The following is a 15,592-nucleotide window of genomic DNA, read 5'->3' as shown; positions in this document are numbered from 1 at the left end:
TAATGATGGTCGTGGTGGTGATGATAATGATGGTCGTGGTGGTGATGATAATGATGGTCGTGGTGGTGATGATAATGATGGTCGTGGTGGTGATGATAATGATGGTCGTGGTGGTGATGATGATGTTTAAATTGTTAATGTAAAATCCATACGAGTAAAATTGTATAGGGGGACTAACTCTTCTTGTTCCTCTCTTATCTGTTTCGTTTTAAAGGAAATCGCCTATTTTTTTTTTATTTCTCAGCCAAGTGTCAAGAAGGTGGAGCTATTCTGCTAAGCACACCTTCTTACTTTACAAGCCCATCCTTGCTTGATTTAAAGAGCCCTGTACATCAATCAGGGAAGGGGACCTGGAGGTAAAGCAGAGCAAGGAGCAGCTCAACTCCGCCTCCTTGACACTTGGCTGAGCATGCTGGGAGTTGTAGTTTTGCAACAGCTGGAGGCACACTGGTTGGAAAGCACTGCCCTAAGAGGGGGTGCATATTACTAGGACATTAGAGGCAGAGGAATATGGAGGGAATGTAATGGAGGCGCAGGGTCTTCTCACAGCACAGAGTATTTCAGACAGGATTATACTGATCTTATATATAATTTAATGTTCACTCTTTGTTCATGCATTAAGTCATAATGTGCAGCACAGAGTATTTCAGCACAAGGGTGTGCGAAGACCTGGACACTACTAGAGCTCAAACACCGAAAATGATTAAACCAACAAAACGAATAACTTGGACAGGACCCAGCGCGGATGGATATGATGACATCTATTCATTCATTGTTTGTCTTACAGGGTTCGGGCGATGAGAAGCGGCTCCTCTACGACTTCCCCTGGACCAACGTAGGAAAGTTAGTGTTTGTGGTAAGTAAACAGCGAGGGGTAACGATCTCCCGGATCATCCATTATACATGAAGTCTATAGGGCCCGGACAAAGGGGCCATTATATACAAACATAACACCAGGCCGGGATTACAGCTCATGACAACTTAATGAGGATTTACATGATCAAATTAGGTTCTGTTCACATCTGCGCCGCGGCTCCGGTATATAACTGAGGACGCCGGGCGGTGAGGGATCCATCGTATGGTGCACAATACTGGTGCCTGACAGACCCCAATGACCTATAAGAGGGTCTGCCGAGATTGGGGTTTCTGTTGTTTTTAGCATTTTTTTTCCCCCATGGATAATAATGGTGTCTATGATGGAGCCTCAAACACAGATCTATCTATCTCCTATCTATCTATCTATCTATCTATCTATCTTTCTCATATCTATCTATCTCATATCTATCTATTTATCTCTCATATCTATCTATCTATCTCATACCTATCTATCTATATATCTCATATCTATCTATATATCTCATATCTATCTATATATCTCATATCTATCTATCTCACATCTATTTATCTCACATCTATCTATCTCACATCTATCTATCTCACATCTATCTATCTCTCATCTATCTATCTATCTCTCTCATATCTATCTCTCTCATATCTATCTATCTCATATCTATCTATCTCATATCTATCTATCTCATATCTATCTATCTCATATCTATCTATCTCATATCTATCTATCTCATATCTATCTATCTATCTATCTCATATCTATCTATCTCATATCTATCTATCTATCTCATATCTATATATCTCATATCTATCTATCTCATATCTATCTATCTCATATCTATCTATCTCATATCTATCTATCTATCTCATATCTATCTATCTATCTCATATCTATCTATCTCATATCTATCTATCTCATATCTATCTATCTCATATCTATCTATCTCATATCTATCTCATATCTATCTCATATCTATCTATCTATCTCATATCTATCTATCTCATATCTATCTATCTTATATCTATCTATCTCATATCTATCTATCTCATATCTATCTATCTATCTATCTCATATCTAGCTCTCATTATCCATGGGGGCTTATAACATAATTTTTCTATCACAGCAATAAATACCTTGTACTTTCTATGTCCAGTTGACTTATGGGTAAGGCTAGGTTCACATTGCCATTGTGTTCTGTCCCGTTCTGGGTCCTATTGATTTCCTTTTTTTGTTTGTGCTGAATGGACCCAAAACAGGTTGTAGCACAACTGACACCTCTGGGTCCCAATGGATCCCATTGACTTGAATGGGGACTGTTGGAGATCTGGTATTTTACAGGACACGCACTGGCTGACGGCCTCTATTTACCAGAGCACAAAGGCCGTGTGAATGAGCCCCAAGTTACTGTAGTCCAGTAGGAAACTCCTGTGGGTGCAGGGAGAACATACAGACTCTCTGCACATATTGTTCTGTTTTTGCACATAAGCCCAGGACTTCATTGTTACAATTTCACGATAGTTTGGGGGTCACTGGCTCCTAAAATACAGTATATCACCATTGGTTAAGATGACATTGTAACCATTAACCCCGTTCTTTACTTCACAGGGCAAGAAGTTTGAGATCTTACCGGACGGTCTTCCCTCCGCCAGGAAACTGATCTACTACACCGGCTGCTCCATGAGATCTCGGCACCTCCTGCAGCTGCTCAGCAATAGTCACCGCTTATATATGAACCTGCAGCCTGTCCTGAGGCAGGTCCGAAAACTGGAGGAGAATGAAGGTGAGAGCGACAAATCATAGTCAGCCGACTGAAGAGGGAGATAAGCAGACACCAGAAACCTATAGTGCCGCTGATCTTTAGTGATTATTGGCTTATTCTACCTTCTTTAAAGGGGAATTCCGGCCTTATACATCTTATCCCCTATCCACGCCCCGCATTGCCAGTCGTCCAGCACAGAGTGAAGTTCGCTCAGTGCATCGGATGTCTGGGGTGCCGCAGCCGAGATCGCGGGGGTCCCCACCGACGGGACCCCCATGATCAGACATCTTATCCCCTATTCACGCCCCGCATTGCCAGTCGTCCAGCACAGAGTGAAGTTCGCTCCGTGCACCGGATGTCTGGGGTGCCGCAGCCGAGATCGCGGGGGTCCCCACCCCCCATGATCAGACATCTTATCCCCTATCCTTTGGATAGGGGATAAGATGTCTAGGGGCGGAGTACCCCTTTAAGAATCCTTTTAGATTCCCTATGTTCTGACGTCTTCTATTCTTCTACAGAGAAGAAACAATACAGGGAGTCGTACATCAGCGATACCTTGGATCAGGACATGGATCAGTTAGAGAAGAGATCGAGGGCGAGCGGCAGCAGCGCAGGAAGCGTCAAGCACAAGAGACTCTCCCGTCACTCCACGGCCAGTCACAGCAGCTCTCACACCTCAGGGATAGAGGCCGACACCAAGCACAGGGACATAGGGGCCGAGGACAGCTTCTCCGGGACACCGCTGCACCGCAAGCTGAAGACCTGCAGCTCCATGACCTCGCACAGCAGCTCCCACACCTCCGGGGCCGAGAGCGCTGGGAAGGACAGGCTGGAGGACGACTCACAAGATGACGGTAATATACAGTGACAGACCGGACGCCTTCTTATCAGTCCACGCGGACACAAAGGCAAAAAATATATATATATATCAGCCCTAAACCCATCTATTGAGACTGACATGGGCTCGGTGGACAAACATAGAGCTGGGTTTTATTTAATTTTTTGTCCATATTATGCGCACTCACTATCACAAGTCCTGCAGCAGCATTGGTTATTTGTGTCATTACTGTAACTGGGTCAAGGAATCACCAGTCTGACTCTGCACACCTTCCAGTGCTTAATGTGTCAGAACAGGATGTCAGTCCAGGGTTCTGACTCCAGTACTATCTGTATACTGCTGCTATCTCTATGGGATCAGGATATATAGTAGTTATACACCTCCCCTCCAGCTCTATCTGTATACTGCTGCTATCTCTATGGGATCAGGATATATAGTAGTTATACACCTCCCCTACAGCTCTATATGTATACTGCTGCTATCTCTATGGGATCAGATATACAGTAGTTATACACCTTTCCTCCTGCTTTATCTGTATACTGCTGCTATCTCTATGGGATCAGGACATATAGTGGTTATACACCTCCCCTCCAGCTCTATCTGTATACTGCTGCTATCTCTATGGGATCAGGATATACATCTTCCCTCCAGCTCTCTGTATACTGCTGCTAACTCTATAGGATCAGGAGGTATAGTAGTTATATACCTGCCCTCCAGCTCTATCTGTATACTGCTGCTGCCATCTTTATGGGATCAGGATATATAATAATTATACACCTCCCCTCTAACTATCTGTATACTGCTGCTATCTCTATGGGATCAGGATGTATAGTAGCTATACACCTCCCCTCCAGCTCTGTCTGTATACTGCTGCTGCTATTTTGATAGGATCAGGATATATAGTAGTTGTACACCTCCCCTGAGGCTGTGTTCACACATTGTTCTGGGATTTTTTGCCATGATTTTTTCAAAACCAAACAACAATTAAAAAAAAAGAGTATTTTTAATGTGCTTTTGGAAAATCACTGTAAAAGCTGCCTAAATGCAGTAAAAATGTAAACATGCAAGCACCGAATAGACTTCAAGTCTTCAAAAAGAGTGAGGTCAAATCACTGTCACCTGATGGCAAAACACACGTTGTATACGAAAACCCCCACAAAACTCCATAGAAAATTTGGATCGGGGGTGGCTCAGCTCCTGATACCCCCAAGGATCTCTAGATCTAAAGTGTAAAAGTCTTTGGCTGAGTGCAGCGCCCCCTTGTGGCTTTGCCCACATACAGCTCACTCCCGCTAAGAAATGTCATCACCTACACACCTAACATCTGAAGCCTGTAATTATGTGGACATTGATGCGGATGATGATTTGGATCATCCCTGGATTACAATGGATCATCCCAGGATTACAGTGAGGTGCAGAATGCAGAACAGAATATATAGTCAGGTGGGGGTGGCAGACATTGGGTTATTATTTTAAAGGGGTACTCCGTTTTATTTTTTTTAATTTTTTTTTAGATCAAAAAGTTAAACAGATTTTTAAATTTCTTCTATTAAAAAAATCTTAATCCTTCCAGTACTTATTAGCTGCTAAATCCTACAGAGGAAATTCTTTTCTTCTTGGATGTCTTTTGTCTGTCCACAGTGCTCTCTGCTGGCACCTCTGTCCATTTTACGAACTGTCCAAAGCAGCATATGTTTGCTATGGGGATTTTCTCCTCCGCTGGACAGTTCTTAAAATGGACAGAGATGTCAGCAGAGAACATTGTGGTCAGACAGAAAAGTAATCCAAAAAGAAAAGAATTTCCTCTTTAGTATTCAGCAGCTAATAAGTACTGGAAGGATTAAGATTTTTTAGTAGAAGTAATTTACTAATTTGTTTACATTTTTTGGCCCAGTAGATAAAAAAATAAAAAATAAAAAGGTTTTCCACCGGAGTACCCCTTTTAACCTGTTGCCGTCTAAGGACAAGCCGGCTCGTCCTAAGAGGGCAAGCGTTGTATGGCGCGGGCTCCCTACTCGATTCCGCGTCAAACCGGCCGGCCCCCAGCTGATTCTTGAAGCTGAGGGCCGGCGTTAATAGCAGACATGCGGAGAACGCCGCGGCTGGCTATTAACCCTTTAGATTGCCGCTGTCAAAGTTGACAGCGGCGTCTAAAGGTACCTGTGAACCATCCCTGGTGGTCCAGTGGGGTGGATCACGTCCTGTGCCTGTCCCGTCTCTGTGATTGATAAAGCCTGGCTGAACCAGACTTTATCAATGGAGCGCAGAGCACACAGATCAATGTGGTTCTATGAAGCCACATTGATCTGTATGAGGAATCTACTGATTCCTCCTAAAAGTCCCCTAAGGGGACTAAAAGTGTAAAAAAAATAAAAAAGTAAAAAAAAAACACCCATTAACCCCTTCCATATTAAACGTTTGAATCGCCCTCCTTTGCCCAAATTCCATATAAAAAAATATGTAAACATAAAAAAATAAACATATGTGGTAACGCCGCATGCATAAATGTCCAAACTATAAAAGTATAATGTTAATCAAACTGGCGTACACGTAAAAAAAATAAATTCCAAAATTGCGTATTTTTGGTCATGTATAAATGTAGAAAAGCAATCAAAAAGTCCCAAGAAGATGACAATTTTAAACAAACTAATTTGGGTGCATGTAGCTATAATTTTTTTTAAGTAGTAAAATTAACTGTGTAGAATCTGGAGCCCCCCAAAAGTTAGCAAAATGTTGTTTTTTTCCAATTTTGCTCCACAAATATTTTTTTTCTTGTTTTGCCGCAAATTTTGTGGTGAAATTATGTCATTATATTGTCATTATAAAGTACAATTGGTGGCGTAAAAAAAAAAGCCTTTATATGGGTTTGTATGTGCAAAATTAAGAGTTATGATTTTTAGAAGGTGAGGAGGAAAAAAAACGATCCTGCGTCCTTAAAGGGGTATTTCAGGAAAAAAACATTTTTTTTATACCAACTGGCTCCAGAAAGTTAAACCGATTTGTAAATGACTTCTATTAAAAAATGTTAATCCTTTCAATAATTATCAGCTGCTGAAGTTGAGTTGTTCTTTTCTGTCTGGCAACAGTGCTCTCTGCTGACATCTCTGCTTGTCTCGGAAACTGCACAGAGTAGAAGAGGTTTGCTATGGGGATTTGCTTCTAAACTGGGCGGTTCCCGAGACACGTGTCATCAGAGAGCACTTAGACAGAAAGAACAACTCAACTTCAGCAGCTCATAAGTACTGAAAGGATTAAGATTTTTTAATAGAAGTCATTTACAAATCTGTTTAACTTTCTGGAGCCAGTTGATATATATAAAAAAAAGTTTTTTCCTGGATAACCCCTTTGAGGGGTTAAGGGCTGCCAATCCATCCAATATGACTAGAAGAAAAATTCCCATTCTCTAAACAATTGACCTCCAGACACTGCAAAACTACAACTCCCAGCATGCCCGGACAGCCGTTGGCTGTCCGGGCATGCTGGGAGTTGTAGTTTTGTAACATCTGGAGATCCCCAGTTTGGTGACTGACCACTAATGTGGACTATAGGATCTTCTAAATATTGTATATTGGAATTTTTATGTTTCCTTATATCCTAATTTTTGCAGAGATTGAGATGCTGGTAGACGACCCTAAGGACATGGACTTACCTTTGGATGTCAGTCCTGACCTGTGTATTTATATTACGGAAGACATGTTGGTCTCACAGCAAACGAATGGATATTCTGGTGAGTGTTAATAATAATAAACAGAGGTAAAATATATTTATTTTTTGTTAAATAAAAATACAAAAAACCTTTTTACTTAGGGGCCTTTTGTAATAATAACTCGATAATAATTCTTCTATAGATTAAGGTCATTAATATGCATAACATTGATCTATCAGATAAGTGCTGTATTGATACAGCCAGGGCCGGTTCTACCTATAGGCAAAATAGGCAGCCGCCTAGAGCGGGGGGTGTTGGGGGCGCCACTCTGCGCGCTGCAAGAAAGTTAGTAGCCAGTCAGAATCCAAAGCCCCCGCCCACCCAGCACCACCATGTCAACCCAGTAGTAATGAGGAGGAGGTTTGTTACAGTGTGTCACCCCAGTAGTAATGAGGAGGAGGTTTGTTACAGTGTGTCACCCCAGTAGTAATGAGGAGGAGGTTTGTTACAGTGTGTCACCCCAGTAGTAAAGTAATTACATGAGGAGGAGGTTTGTTACAGTGTGTCACCACAGTAGTAAGGAGATTACATGAGGAGGAGGTTTGTTACAGTGTGTCACCCCAGTAGTAAGGAGATTACATGAGGAGGAGGTTTGTTACAGTGTGTCACCCCAGTAGTAAGGAGATTACATGAGGAGGAGGTTTGTTACAGTGTGTCACCCCATTAGTAAGGAGATCACATGAGGAGGAGGTTTGTTACAGTGTGTTACCCCAGTAGTAAGGAGATTACATGAGGAGGTGGTTTGTTACAGTGTGTCACCCCAGTAGTAAGGAGATTACATGAGGAGGAGGTTTGTTACAGTGTATCACCCGAGTAGTAAGGAGATTACATGAGGAGGAGGTTTGTTACAGTGTGTTACCCCAGTAGTAAGGAGATTACATGAGGAGGTGGTTTGTTACAGTGTGTCACCCCAGTAGTAAGGAGATTACATGAGGAGGAGGTTTGTTACAGTGTATCACCCCAGTAGTAAGGAGATTACATGAGGAGGAGGTTTGTTACAGTGTGTCACCCCAGTAGTAATGAGATTACATGAGAAGGAGGTTTGTTACAGTGTGTCACCCCAGTAGTAAGGAGATTACACGACGAGGAGGTTTGTTACAGTGTGTCACCCCAGTAGTAAGGAGATTACATGAGGAGGGGGTTTGTTACAGTGTGTCACCCCAGTAGTAATGAGGAGGAGGTTTGTTACAGTGTGTCACCCCAGTAGTAAGGAGATTACATGAGGAGGGGGTTTGTTACAGTGTGTCACCCCAATAGTAATGAGGAGGAGGTTTGTTACAGTGTGTCACCCCAGTAGTAAGGAGATTACATGAGGAGGAGGTTTGTTACAGTGTGTCACCCCAGTAGTAAGGAGATTACATGAGGAGGAGGTTTGTTACAGTGTGTCACCCCAGTAGTAAAGTAATTACATGAGGAGGAGGTTTGTTACAGTGTGTCACCACAGTAGTAAGGAGATTACATGAGGAGGAGGTTTGTTACAGTGTGTCACCCCAGTAGTAAGGAGATTACATGAGGAGGAGGTGTTACAGTGTGTCACCCCAGTAGTAAGGAGATTACATGAGGAGGAGGTTTGTTACAGTGTGTCACCCCATTAGTAAGGAGATCACATGAGGAGGAGGTTTGTGACAGTGTGTTACCCCAGTAGTAAGGAGATTACATGAGGAGGAGGTTTGTTAAAGTGTGTCACCCCAGTAGTAAGGAGATTACATGAGGAGGAGGTTTGTTACAGTGTGTCACCCCAGTAGTAAGGAGATTACATGAGGAGGAGGTTTGTTACAGTGTGTCACCCCAGTAGTAAGGAAATCACATGAGAAGGAGGTTTGTTACAGTGTGTCACCCCAGTAGTAAGGAGATTACACGACGAGGAGGTTTGTTACAGTGTGTCACCCCAGTAGTAAGGAGATTACATGATGAGGAGGTTTGTTACAGTGTGTCACCTCAGTAGTAAGGAGATTACATGAGGAGGAGGTTTGTTACAGTGTGTCACCCCAGTAGTAAGGAGATTACATGAGGAGGAGGTTTGTTACAGTGTGTCACCCCAGTAGTAAGGAGATTACATGAGGGGGAGATTTGTTAGTGTTTCACGCCAGTAGTGTTCGTGTTTCACGCCAGGTGGGGCATGTCAAAGGGCGGAGCCAATGGGCAAGGTAAAGGGGTGACAAAATTAGCTTTTGCCTAGGGTAGCAAAATCCTTGCACCAGCCCTGGATACAGCCTTCCTCGGGCTGCCCTAACAACCAATCTGCACTGTAGGGGGTGCCAATCAGACCACTAGACCCAAGAGATTTTAGCCAGACTGCAGCGATCACTATCCGTCTCTAGTGGTCTCCAGTGTCGGCCATTACGGCAGGTGTCAGCTGCAGTTAACAGCCGACACCTGCCAGGGATGGCGTTGGCCTGGCTCTTAAGCACATGCTATACTTTCTTAACTGACCCATGCCTTAAATGTGCAGCATGGCGAGGGTTAATCTGTGCAGCCCCTCCTATGACAGCAGGTGGTGTCGCCTGAGGATACTAATGTAAGTGGCCTCCTGGCAGAAGCGCAGCGAGTAATAGGAACCTTCTTCACCCTTACTAATCTGTGACCTATATGTTACTATGACGTCTGACATCTGATTTTATAGAATATAAAGTGTTAATAGCTTCTTGTCTCTTTTAGGATTAGTAGTAAAGGAAGTGAACTCCTCAACCTCCAGCTCTTCAGAAACCGTGGTCAAGCTCCGTGGTCAGAGCATTGACTCGTTGCCACAGGTAAGTCCTTCTCATTGTGACTTATAGTCTCTTTCTGTACAGCCGCAGTCTCTAGGTCAGGGTTTCCCAACCAGTGCGCCTCCAGTTGTTGCAAAACTACAACTCCCAGCCCTTTCCAAAAGAGTTAGTCCAAGGCCTCGGCGGTGATCACCCAGTCTGTCTCCAGTCAGTGTTACATGAGCAGCAGACGTCCGGTGACCCAAAAGGTGACTTAGGACTATGGAGCATGACTGCCAAGGCTGTTGATTGGCCGCCGCGGTCACGTAACATCTGCTGCTCATGAAAAACCGGAGGCAGAACGGGGGATTAGCATCGGAACAGAGGAGGTGGTAAGTAAGGACACTAATGATTGTGACACATGAGGGGACACTAATGATTGTGACACGAGGGGAGATGAGGGGGACACTAATGATTGTGACACATGAGGGGACACTAATGATTGTGACACATGAGGGGACACTAATGATTGTGACACATGAGGGGAGATGAGGGGGACACTAATGATGGTGACACATGAGGGGAGATGAGGCGGACATTAATGATGGTGACACATGAGGGGAGATGAGGGGGACACTAATGATGGTGACACATGAGGGGAGATGAGGGGGAGACTAATGATGGTGACACATGAAGGTAGATGAGGGGAACACTAATGATGGTGACACATGAGGGGAGATGAGGCGGACACTAATGATGGTGACACATGAGGGGAGATGAGGGGGACACTAATGATGGTGACACATGAGGGGAGATGAGGCGGACATTAATGATGGTGACACATGAGGGGAGATGAGGGGGACACTAATGATGGTGACACATGAGGGGAGATGAGGCGGACATTAATGATGGTGACACATGAAGGGAGATGAGGGGAACACTAATGATGGTGACACATGAGGGGAGATGAGGGGGACATTAATGATGGTGACACATGAGGGGAGATGAAGGGGAGACAAATGATGGTGACACATGAGGGGAGATGAGGCGGACATTAATGATGGTGACACATGAGGGGGACACTAATGATGGTGACAGATGAGGGGGACACTAATGATGGTGACAGATGAGGGGGACACTAATGATGGTGACAGATGAGGGGGACACTAATGATTGTGACACATGAGGGGAGGCACTAATAATGGTGACATATGAAGGGAGATGAGGGGGACATTAATGATGGTGACACATGAGGGGATATGAGGCGGACATTAATGATGGTGACACAGGAAGGGGACACTAATGATGGTGACACATGAGGGGAGATGAGGGGGACACTAATGATGGTGACACATGAGGGGAGATGAGGCGGACATTGATGGTGACAAATGAGGGGGACACTAATGATGGTGACAGATGAGGGGAGATGAGGGGGACACTAATGATGGTGACAAATGAGGGGGACACTAATGATGGTGACAGATGAGGGGGACACTAATGATGGTGACACATGAGGGGAGATGAGGGGGACACTAATGATGGTGACACATGAGGGGAGATGAGGGGGACATTAATGATGGTGACACATGAGGGGAGATGAGGCGGACATTGATGGTGACAAATGAGGGGGACACTAATGATGGTGACAGATGAGGGGAGATGAGGGGGGCACTAATGATGGTGACAGATGAGGGGAGGCACTAATGATGGTGACAGATGAGGGGAGATGAGGGGGACACTAATGATGGTGACAGATGAGGGGAGGCACTAATGATGGTGACACATGAGGGGAGATGAGGGGGACACTAATGATGGTGACACATGAGGGGAGATGAGGGGGACACTAATGAATCATATGTTCCTGGGTCCTACATTTTTGATATCTGACCATTGGGGTCTCTATCCTATTTTTAAAAAATACCCCTCCCCCAAAAAATTCTCACCCCTATAATCCTGTTTTCCAGACCGGTTGTAGGAAACCAAAGACCTCGACGGATCGGCACAGCTTGAGCCTGGACGACATCCGCTTGTACCAGAAAGACTTCCTCCAGATGGCCGGCCTGTGCCAGGACACCGCCCAGAGCTTCACCTTCGGCTGCGGCCACGACGCCGACAACAGAGGCCTTTACTGTAATGGCTGCCTGGCCCAGCAGTGCATCAACATGCAGGAGCCCTGTACGGCCAAGAAGGCCAGCAAGTACTTCTCTTTGGACCTTACCCACGACGAAGTCCCCGAGTTTGTAGTGTAACCGTATCCCAGGCCTGGCCGTCTGCGATCTCCATTAACCCCGCGGGAAGATTGTATCTTTCTACCATATTTTTTTTATTTTTTTTTTTAAAGAAACTTTTTAAAAAAGAAATATTTTGATACTAAAAAAAAATGAAAGACCGATGGGACTTGACATTTGTACAGATTAATGTTTTGTGTAAAAATCCGCTAAACCGATTGGTATTACGTTGGGGCAGAATATGGTACTAATTTTATATGTACAGAAAAATGCGCAAATTTACTTCTCCGGTATGCCAAAGAGTGGTCTTCTGCAAAATGGTGACCGTAGAGTGGGGATTACCAACCAGGGTGCCTCTAGTTGCAAAACTACAACTCCCAGCATGCCTGGACATCCTGTCCGGGCATGCTGAGAGATGTAGTTTTGCAACAGCTGGAGGCACCCTGGTTGAGAAACACCGCCATGGATGGTCTCTGTAGGAGGACACAGCTACAAAAAAAAAAAGTTTATATTCCATGTGGGGTAGATATATATGTAGATATATATACATATATATATATATATATATATATATATATATACGGTAATATTATATGCATATATACATACATACATACATACAGTGGTCCCTCAAGTTACAATATTAATTGGTTCCAGGACGACCATTGTATGTTGAGACCATAACTCTATGGAAACCTGGTAATTGGTTCTAAAGGCACCAAAATGTCATCCAAAAATAGGAAAAAGTGAGAATTAAAGATAAATAAGTAGATAACTAATATAGATAAAGCAAATCCTTACATATAAAAGTGAGAAAGATCTGCTGGGAGCTGTAATCATTGTCTATGTCAGTGTTTCCCAAGCAGGGAGCCTCCAGCTGTTGCAAAACTACAACTCCCAGCATGCCCGGACAGCCGTTGGCTGTCCGGGCATGCTGGGAGTTGTAGTTTTGCAACAGCTGAGGCCATCCTGCTTGGGAAACACTGGTCTATTTAGAGGACAGGAGCTTTTTCAGGGTTCTGTACAGTACACAGTGTCCTAAAACAAGTAAAATGGAGCCGCCCTCACCTGGTGTCCAAAGGAGCAGCTAACCCTGGTACAGGTAAAGAGTACAGAACATGTAATACCTCCCTGTACTGTAGGGGGCGCTACCAGACACCAGTCAGTGCATACACTTCAGTAATACAGGTAAAGTGTGCAGAACATGTAATACCTCCCTGTACTGTAGGGGTGCTACCAGACACCAGTCAGTGCATACACTTCAGTAATACAGGTAAAGAGTACAGAACATGTAATACCTCCCTGTACTGTAGGGGGTGCTACCAGACACCAGTCAGTGCATACGCTTCAGTAATACAGGGGTTTTACCAGTGAATGCCCATTCTGATTGGTCGATTCTTCCGGCCATTGACAGGTATTACAGATCTGGACTGTCTGTACATTGTATGTTGAGTCTGGTTTCAACTTACGATGGTCCAGAAAAGACCATTGTATGTTGAGACCATTGCAAGTTGAGACCATTGTAAGTTGAGGGATCACGGTGTATGTATGTATATATGTATGTATATATATATATATATATATATATATATATATATATATATATAGGTGATGTGTGTGTGTATATAATAAATATATATATTTGAGATCGACCGATATTGACTTTTTAGGGCCGATACGGATAATCTGTGAACATTAAGGCCAATAGCCGATAACTTAGACCGATATTCCGGCATAAGTTAGCGGCTATTTCTCCCCCCCCCCCCCCCCGCCTCATTGCTTGTCCTGGGGTCCTGAGTCCAACCGCCGCCGCTGCCCCATTGCCTCGCCATCCCCGGTTTTATAAGTACCTGTTCCCAGGGTCCGCACTACTTCTGGCTCCGGCGGGTCCCAGGGTCCGCACTACTTCTGGCTCCGGCGGGTCCCAGGGTCCGCACTACTTCTGACTCCGGCGGGTCCCAGGGTCCGCACTACTTCTGGCTCGCGTTAAGGACGTCACTCGTCATTGCGCAGCGCACAGCAATAGCGCAGGACGCCGCAGGAGCCAGAAGTAGCGCAGACTCCGGGAACAGGTAATTAAAAAAAACGGGGATGGGGGAGGCAATGGGGCCGGGGCGGTGCGTGGGCATTATCGGCAAGGTAATTGCCAATAACGCCCAAAATCATGAATATCGGCCAATAATATCGGCCAAACCGATAATCGGTCGATCCCTAATATATATATTATATACACACATATATATATATTTACAAAAAAAAGAGGTTCCGCAGCACTCCAGGATCAATTCAAAGTGGTTTATTATCCCATGTACAAGCCAACGTTTCACCGGCCTCACACCAGCTATTTATATATTGGCGGTGAAATGTATTTTTGTATGAAAAGCTACAGCATTAGATTAGTAAATGAAATGACTAAACAATATATGGACGCCCTTGTCCTGGACCCTATGTATATATGGCATCAGCTTTTACGCTTCTTTCTCTCCACAGATGGGTAGAAGTCGCATAAGCTTAGTCGCTTCTGTGCAATCTATTATAGGGGGCGCTATTCTTTTAAAAATTAGCATTGGACCCTATTCTCATCAATATGTTACATTGTAAAGTGTTACCAGAAACTTTACCACCTTGTTGCGTTCCAATGTACAGTGCAGTAGGGAGAGGGGGCGAGCGCAGTGCAGCGCTGCTGGGTGCCGGGGTTTGTAGTGAGGTTATAATTTAATTCCTTGGAAATACTTTAATTAAAGGGGTACTCTGATGGAAAACGAATGTTTTCAAATCAACCGGTGCCAGAAAGTTATACAGATTTGTAAATTATTTCTATTAAAAAATCTTAATCCTTTTAGTACTTATCAGCTGCTGTATGCTCCAGAGGAAGTTGTGTAGTTCGTTCCAGTGCTGACATCTCTGTCTGTGTCAGGAACTGTCCAGAGCAGGAGAAAATCCCCATAGCGAACCTCTCCTGCTCTGGACAGTTCCTGATACGGACAGAGGTGTCAGCAGAGAGCACTGTGGTCAGACTGGAAAGAACTACACAACTTCCTCTGTAGCATAGAGCAGCTGATAAGTACTGCAAGGATTAAGATTTTTACATAGAAGTAACTTACAAATCTGTATAACTTCCTAGCACCAGTTGATTTGGGAAAAAAAAAATGTTTTCCACTGGCTTACCCCTTTAAGATAAAGACCCCCGCTGCCATGCTTTCTGTCACTTTGTGTCAACTTGCGGCTAAAGGGATTTACTGGGGGCCACCCTATCCTTTTGCCATCTGTCCTATCTTAGGGTTGCATGGCAGCGGGGTAGTAGCATTGGTGGCCTGCATACTTATAAATATAGTGCAGGGAGAGGTGATACGCCGCCCACCTCCCATACAACCTGGCTGCCTGCACCCGCTATGACCCTGCAGCTAATACCACCCTGCTGCCGGCAGCCACTATGGGGGAGATTTATCAAAACCTGTGCAAAGGAAAAGTTGTCCATAGCAGCCAATCTGATTGTAACAAAATGAAAGAAGTGAGCTGATTGG

At 44.3% G+C, this 15,592-nt stretch overlaps 1 protein-coding gene and 1 long non-coding RNA gene across 3 annotated transcripts in view; one reads left to right on the top strand and one right to left on the bottom strand.

Moving 5' to 3' along the window:
* Positions 1 to 12,596, top strand: part of FRMD6 (FERM domain containing 6) — a 72,334-nt gene extending 59,738 nt beyond the window's left edge. For both annotated transcript variants that reach the window (XM_056545173.1, XM_056545172.1), the window contains exons 9-14: positions 788 to 856; positions 2,456 to 2,630; positions 3,128 to 3,463; positions 7,055 to 7,174; positions 9,812 to 9,903; positions 11,805 to 12,596. In XM_056545173.1, coding sequence (XP_056401148.1) covers positions 788 to 856; positions 2,456 to 2,630; positions 3,128 to 3,463; positions 7,055 to 7,174; positions 9,812 to 9,903; positions 11,805 to 12,089 — 1,077 coding nt within the window. In that variant the 3' untranslated portion in view covers positions 12,090 to 12,596. The remainder of the gene's footprint in view (positions 1 to 787; positions 857 to 2,455; positions 2,631 to 3,127; positions 3,464 to 7,054; positions 7,175 to 9,811; positions 9,904 to 11,804) is intronic.
* Positions 1 to 15,592, bottom strand: part of LOC130295006 (uncharacterized) — a 63,742-nt gene that overhangs the window by 39,445 nt on the left and 8,705 nt on the right. The window lies entirely within an intron of this gene.

The sequence above is a fragment of the Hyla sarda genome, chromosome 11 (genome assembly GCF_029499605.1).
Source record: "Hyla sarda isolate aHylSar1 chromosome 11, aHylSar1.hap1, whole genome shotgun sequence".
Lineage (NCBI taxonomy): Eukaryota > Metazoa > Chordata > Amphibia > Anura > Hylidae > Hyla > Hyla sarda.
This window is presented reverse-complemented; position numbering and strand designations above follow the sequence as displayed.